We start from the raw sequence: 7,130 nt of genomic DNA, 5'->3' as shown, positions 1-7,130 counted from the left end.
GCAGCTGGATGGCATGCCATGCTCCTCCACTGCAGCCCCTGTCATGGCAGCCGCCTAGCTTGGGTTCGGGTGCCGCCCCTGCTGAGCAGCACCTGGGGCCGCCTGCTCATGACGTGCAGGCTGAGCACAGCGCCGTGCCCAGACGTGGAGGGTGGCCTGGAGGCTGGTGGCGCTGTGTGCCTGCCATCGAGTGGCAGTGAATGCACCGGCGTGCAGGGGCTGCTGCTGCCAGGGGTCGGCGCTGGGCAGCCCTACACTCTGGCGGTCCTGCCATTGCCGCCGCCCTCGGCGCCAGACGCACCCGCCGCCAGCATGTCGTCGCGTACTGGTGGCGACGCGGCAAGCCTCCAACATGTCCTAAGCGCAGGCGGCCCCATCCATTATGAGCTGTTAGTCGCCGCGCGCCCGCTCACACCCACATTCTTGACCTCCCACTGAGCGCTTACAGAGCTTGGCTCGCAAATCAGGTTGGGCGTGGCATGCAGGCAACGTCGCTGAAAACGTATTCGATCGACTGGTGTGATGGTGAACACTCATGCATTGTAGAAAGCATTGCTTGGAAAATGAGGCATTCAGGGGACTTGGTGATGTGATGGGCGAGACATCTAGATCTGATTGGATGCCGATAATCTGAGCAAGCCACGGCACAGAGCAGGTTGTACACAGGCAACGCCAGGGGTGCAAGGGTCGGTTGCAATAAAAGCGGGGTGCGCAGCGCGGGAATGTCCAGCGCGGATGAAAGGCAGGGGGCGGGCGGTGCGTCCAAGAATTTCATACGTTTTGGGAACGAATGGTCGTACGTTGTGAGAGGATAGGTTGTTGTGAACACACCTGTGGCAGGGGTTCAGAAGGCAAGAAGGCCATGACAAGATAGGCCGTCGGGTGCAGCGCAAGGCGCCTTGCCCCCCACGCAAGAAACGAGCGGAGGACAGACTGACAGGTACAGGGCTTGGGGGCCACGGGGCAAACGACTTGAGAACGAGAAAGGAGTGGGGAGAGCCGAAAGGGAGAGCAGGGACTGGTCCTGCCAGGGAATGGGCAAAAGCTGGATGGGGCATGACGTACGTATTGGAGGCTTGGAAAGAGAGAAACAGGGACTGGGCTGTTGTTTTCGACCTGATTGGTTTGGATCGAGGCTAAGCTGGGCGCCTCGTAAGGTAGGGCTCGCAGCGTTGGGGGGCGCGGTCGACCTAGAACTGGGCCAGGAAGCTGCGGGCGCTGTGCAGGCGGCAGGCCTCCTCCACAGGCAGCGCGTCCAGCAGGCCTGGGGACAGGGGCCGCGGCAGCGGGTCTGGCGCCGCGCCAGCGGAGCCACAGCTTGCCAGCGGCAGCAGCAGGGCGCCGTGCTGGGCCAGCAGCAGCGCCGCCTCCCGCGGCGCCAGCGCCGAGACAAGGTGGTGCATCAGCGTCTGGTGGTGCGGGCTGGGCGCGAGGCTGGGCGCGGCGCCAACGTTGCTTGCCGAGGCGCCGGTGCACTCGCTGAGGCACGCCGGTGTGCGGATGCCGGCGGCGGTATCCTCCCCAGGGGAGGAGGACCGCGCCTCCGCCTCCTGGCGCAGCCGGAACGGGCTGAGGCCTGGCTGGGATGGCGCAACTGCCTGCACGACCGCGCCGCTGTTGCGGCAGGCGCCCACCTGGCTGCTGCGGCGCTTGAGCACCACGGGGCTCAGCGAAGCGGCCCTGCTGCTGCTGCTGCTGCTGCGGTGGCGGTGGTGGCTGTGGTGATGCTGGTGGCGTAGGCTACGGCCGAGGTGCGTGCCCTTGCGCGCCTTGCCTGCCGCGCCATAAGCGGCGCGACGGCTGAGGTGGCTGCTCTGCAGCGGCACGCCTGCCGTCGGCTGCCACAGCTGCGCAGCCCCTGCCGCCTGGCGGGCTGCGCTGGGGGCTGCGCCGCCGCACGTCTGGAGAGCGTCGGCGGCTTGGAGCAGGGCCGCCCATGCATCTGCAGCTGGCGCGCAGCCTGCAGGTCGGTCAAGGCGGGGGGCAGAGCAGCCTGGAGTCAGGATGCAGCCGGCAGCCGGGGCGATTGGCAGGGTGCGACAGCGGCCACTCTGGGGGCTCCCAGGTGGGGACATGCACAGGGCGCGTGGCGGCGGCGGCAGCTGGCCCAGCAGTTGGCTGTACGACAGCTGCACCTGCGGCCTGTGCTGGCAAGCATGGTTTCTGGGCATTCTGCAGCTCCATGCCCGCTTCTTGCATGCTGAGTCGATGTGGGGGGTAAGAGTCTGCAGTGTGGAGGGGTTCAAGCGGAGGAGAGGGCGTCAAACACTGCCGCCCCCCGGCTGCAGCTGCTGCCCCCGACCGTCCCGCCGCCAAAGTGCCCCCCGCTCCGGTCCCCACTCGCCTCGCTCCGCCCTTCTCCAGCGCTCAAGGGGGCTGGATGGGAGTTGGTCGGGGTACAAACACGTCCGGTCCGTGTTCACGCGTTGTACTCGGGGTGGGAGTGTTGCACGACGCGGTGTGGGAGTTGCCCGCAAACGCTGCACAGGAATTGGGCAGGGGAGGCCACCCGTGTGGATTGCAGGGGCCGGACGCTGCCACCGCCCCCAGGCGTCTGGAACCGCGATCCCGCTCGCACGGTGCTTTCCGGTTTTCACGGCATATCCACACTCACCAGGTGCCAATGCAAAATGAAACAACGGGCGGCCGACGCAAGTTGCAGTGTTTGGGCAGATGTGGACGGTCGTTCCTCCACCGCTCAGCACAGCAGCACCGCATCAGGGATATGAAGGCAGATATCAGAACATCAGCGAGTCTGCCCGGCGCTCGCATGTGGACGTTGTGGGCGCTGAGCGGTGGGCAGGCGCTGGCACGCCCGCCGGCGCGAGGCGGCACATGTGCGGCATGTCGACGGCGAGCAACCGCCCTGAGCTACCTTCAGGGCTCCTGCATCCGGTAGCTGTGCCTGTGTGTGAGTGAGAAAATAGAGTCATCACAGGTGCGGGTTCGTGGTCCCAACCTGGCCTGAGCCGGTGGGCAGAGTTCCAGCCGGCGGCAATCGGTAATCAGGGGGGTAGGTGCAGGCGAGCGTTGTGGGGTCGATCTAGAGGCATGGTGGAAAAGGAAACGCAGTAGGTGTGAAGTATCGAGCAAGCCACAGGAGTACGTAGTGGGGGAGCAGACACACAGAGGGAAGCACGCTAGTACGGAAGAAGGGGTAGTGGAGAGCGGGCGCCGAAGCATGATGGTCCCGGCCGGCGCGCTCCTAAGAATTGCCTGAGAAAAGGTACAAGGGCAGCTAAAGCTCTCTTTGTACATGAAAAGCAGTGTGTATGACCGAGGCATGGGGGGCAGATTGGGTTCATCGTGAATCAAAGTTAAGTAACGCGAGGGGAGAACAAACAACACAGAGGCCCCCCGTGCAGCCAGGCCACCTGGCGCATGGCAGGGAGAGCAGCACTGCGTCGTAGCTTTTTAAGGGGCGCACTCCGGCCACGACGGATGTGGAAGCTAGCGACAAAATAATACATCTGACAAAGCAAGTGGCCGCCGGGCGGCAGGCAGCGGCCAACCGGCAGGCGGCCCAGCCGCCCACCACCGCCCAATGCGGGGCCATCTCAGTATTGGGCCAGGAAGGCGCGGGCGCGGGCCAGCTCAGCTGCCTCCTCTGCGGGCAGCGCCGCCAGCAGAATGGCGACGTGATGGGCGATCAGGGCGGGGAGGAGGCCGCCGCCGGCTGCCGGCCACTGCCCGCCATGCCCGTTGCAGGCGGGGCGGTCTGGCAGGAACACGGGAGTCCGCAGCTCCTCCACGGCGCCCTCGTCAGCAGCTGCCGCAGCGCCCTCGGCTGCCAGCTTGTGCCAGCGAGCCGAGCCGCACCGCTCGTCCGCCGGGCGGTGCCGCTCCGCTGTCTTCTTCAGCTGGCTGGAGCCGACGCCGAGGCGGCTGCGTCGGGCGGGGCGTCCTCGTGCTGAGTGGTTGCTGCTGCGCCACGCTGAGGCCCGAAGCGCAGCCTGCCAGCTGGTGGGGCCAGCTGGCTGCCGGCCAGCGCGAGTGCCGGATGCACCTGACGCCATCATCAGCGCAGCCCAGACCGCGGCGGGCTGCTCATCCCGTGAGGCGACGTTCTGGCGGGTCGGCGCGGCGTTCTGGTGGGTCGGGGTGGTCACATGTATCTCGCTCAGGCTGGAGCGGCAGCTGCCGGCGGAGGCCTGGGAGGAGGAGCTGGGCAGCTGGGCGGCAGCCGCACCCTCGGGCTGCCGAGGCGTGTGCAGGGCAGTGTGCAGAGCCATCAGCAGGGTGTTTGAGGTGTTTGGGGCGAGGAAGGGGGTCTGCAGGCGTGGGGAAGTAGGGTGAAGAAATCAGACGGGAAACGCTGCGTTCTCCCAATGAAGGAGGCAGCTGCGTAGTGGCGGCGGGCGGCGGCCGCGGTTGCAGTCCTTCTACAGCTGGACGGGCAGCTCACCGGTGACGGTATGCCATGGCTCCTTGCGCTCCAGAGTCGCCTGGGAGTCTGAACCGAACGAATTTGCGCACGAAACTGCGTTCTGCGAGCAGACACACGGGGTGTCCGGAAGGGAGCGCGTTTGGGCTACACAGCAGAGATTGCCGCAAGCACGCACGCACGCGACAGCTTGGCCATGCGATTGGTTCTGCTGAGAGGACAGCCCAAGCCAAACGAGGGCGCAGGCGGCCTTACATACCCTCAGGTTGAGGCGGTGGGGCGTTGGAGGTCGGCTGCAGCCCAAATTGCGCACACAGTGTTTTTAAATGCACTCCAGGGCGGCGAAGAGGGAATGACTAGTGAGGGGAACGGTGGGATGCCTGCCCCAAGTACACCCGGCCAGGGACCTCCTCTGAGCCACGAAAAATGCAGACTACGTGACCTGAACTTCAAGCTGCCAATGGCTCTCAACGGCTCACAAGGCATGTGATGCAACAAACAAACGCGGCCAGCCCGGGCACTGACCCACCGCTAACAGATGGCCCTTGCCCGTCGCCGCCCTCGCCGCCGCCGTACGCCGCTATGCGCACATGGAGCCTGCATGGAAAGCATCGGTCGCCCAGGCCTGCGCTGAGCAGGCGCGTCCTAATTTTAAAAACGGCCCCGCCCCGCATTCATGCCAGACTCCAGCATTGGACGCGGCGCCTCTCTGCCGCCGTCTTCATAGGCGGATGTACATGTGCAGGATTGAATCGACCCTCCGGCTGCGCGTGTTACATACGTTGACAACCCAAGGCTCACAAATGAAGCGTGCTTGGAAGCGAGGGCCCCACCCTGCGCCGGCGCCGCCTGCGCCTACAGCAGGCCGTCGTCGTCCTCCTCTGTGGGCAGCTTGGAGAGGCGGCGCAGGTAGACCTCCTGCAGGATGGTGCGCGCCAGCGGGCCGCCGCTGGGCACCCAGGCCAGCGCCGCATCCAGGCCCCGGTCCAGCCCCAGCACCCGCGCCAGGCACCGCTCCGCCGCAACCTTGGTGGGGCCGGACGTGCCCTGCGGCCGAGCAGGCAGGCAGGGAGGGAGGCAGGGCGGGGCGGGGCTGGGTGGGGGGGGTGAAAGACCGGCCGAGGCGGGCGGGCAGCGGGAGGCGCCAGCAGCGGCAGCAGCTGCAGCGGCAGGCCCGCTCCCCTGCTCCCACTCCTCGCGCCAGCAGCAGCAACCCTGCGCCAACAAACGCTGCCCCGCAGGGAGCCAGCCAGCCGACTGCTGCTGCTGCGGCGGCGGCTGCGGCTGCTGCTGCTGCTGCACGCCCGCCCACCCACCCCACCTGCACAATGGCGCAGATGGAGGGCACCACCTCCTTCCAGTGAGGCGGCAGCGCCCGCGGCGACGCCGCCGCCACCCGGCGCAGCACCGACAGCATGGTGCGCTGGACCTCTGCAGGCAGGGGGGCGAGGGAGGCGAGGGGTCAGGCACGTGCCTCGTCACCTCTGGTGCCCCTTCACCTTCCCCACGCATCCGCCACCACACACCGTGCACACGCATCACCAACCACACACCACCACACCACAGGCACCACCACCACCACGCCAACCACACACTAACCACACACCAACCACACACCAACTACACAGCAACCCAGGCGCCACCAGCACACACCACACCACACACCCGAATCCTGATCCATGCCCAGCAGCGCCACGCCCGTGGACAGCAGCATGGGCAGCGACTGCGGCGGCGCGCCCTGGCCCTCCTCGGCCTGCGCCAGCAGCAGGCGGCCGGTGGCCCGCGCCGCCGCGGCCTTGACGTCGGGCGAGGGGTCACGCCCCGCCTTCACTATCGACTCTGCACAGCAGGGGCAGCAGCAGCGGTGGCGGCAGCGGTGGTGGCGAGGGACGGCAGGTGCGGGAAGCAGCTTGCGGCGCTTGCCGGCAGCCAAGGGAGGCTCATAGGCAGGGTGGCAGGCCCACCCCCGAGGCAGCGCAGCAGCATCCCGGCTGGAGCCAGCTGCAGCCGGGGCGCCGGGGCTCACCCACAAACCGTGGCAGCAGGCCCTGCTCCTCCAGCCGCGCCGCAGCGTGCTGCGCCACCGCCGCCGCCGTCTGCAGGAGCAGCGGGGGGCGGGCGAGCTTGCGTGTGTGTGCCTGTTTTGCGTGTGGTGTGTGTGTGTACGCGCGTGTCTGTGTCTTCGTCTGTGCATCTGTGTGTGTGTCTGTGTGTGTGCGTGCCTGTGTGTGTGTGCCTGTGTGTGTGTGCCTGTGTGTGCGTGTATGTGCGCGCGTGTGTCTGTGTTCGGGAGACCCCTTCCTCCACACACCTGAGCAGAGCCGATGCGTTCCGACAGGCGCCCGCTGCCGCCGCCCAGCGGCCCCGCCTCTAGCAGCGCCGACAGCTCCTCCGGCGCGCAGTGCCTGGCGAAGGCGCCCGCTGCGCCCGCGGCCGCGGACCGCAGCTCCTCATCGTCGCCGGCGGCGGCGGTCACTGCCTTGAGGGACAGGCCCACCTGCAGGGGAGGGTTGGGGGGTGGGGGGGCGGCAGGGGGAGGGGGCAGAGGGTCGGGACAGGGGACAGGACAGGACAGGACAGGACAGGACAGGACAGGACAGGACAGGGGGACTGGACAGGGCACGGGGGCAGGACAGGGCAGGACAGGGGAGAGCGCAGGGCAGCCAGTCATGAGCCTGCCTCCGGCACGTGCAGGTGTACCGCGGCGGCGCGGCGCGTGACGCCCACCTTGGCGATGGTGTCTATC

General features: G+C 67.4%; 1 protein-coding gene across 1 annotated transcript in view; it reads right to left on the bottom strand.

Annotated features, from left to right (window-relative positions):
* Window positions 1-5,239: 5,239 nt before the first annotated feature.
* CHLNCDRAFT_144295 (hypothetical protein) overlaps window positions 5,240-7,130 on the bottom strand; it is a gene marked incomplete at both ends in the record, with an annotated part of 13,645 nt that continues 11,754 nt past the window's right edge. Inside the window, 5 exons of the mRNA XM_005848622.1 lie at window positions 5,240-5,431; window positions 5,706-5,815; window positions 6,050-6,223; window positions 6,411-6,480; window positions 6,696-6,881. Coding sequence (XP_005848684.1) covers window positions 5,240-5,431; window positions 5,706-5,815; window positions 6,050-6,223; window positions 6,411-6,480; window positions 6,696-6,881 — 732 coding nt within the window. The remainder of the gene's footprint in view (window positions 5,432-5,705; window positions 5,816-6,049; window positions 6,224-6,410; window positions 6,481-6,695; window positions 6,882-7,130) is intronic.

This window comes from Chlorella variabilis, assembly GCF_000147415.1.
Source record: "Chlorella variabilis unplaced genomic scaffold CHLNCscaffold_7, whole genome shotgun sequence".
In the NCBI taxonomy this organism is placed as follows: Eukaryota; Viridiplantae; Chlorophyta; class Trebouxiophyceae; order Chlorellales; family Chlorellaceae; genus Chlorella; species Chlorella variabilis.
This window is presented reverse-complemented; position numbering and strand designations above follow the sequence as displayed.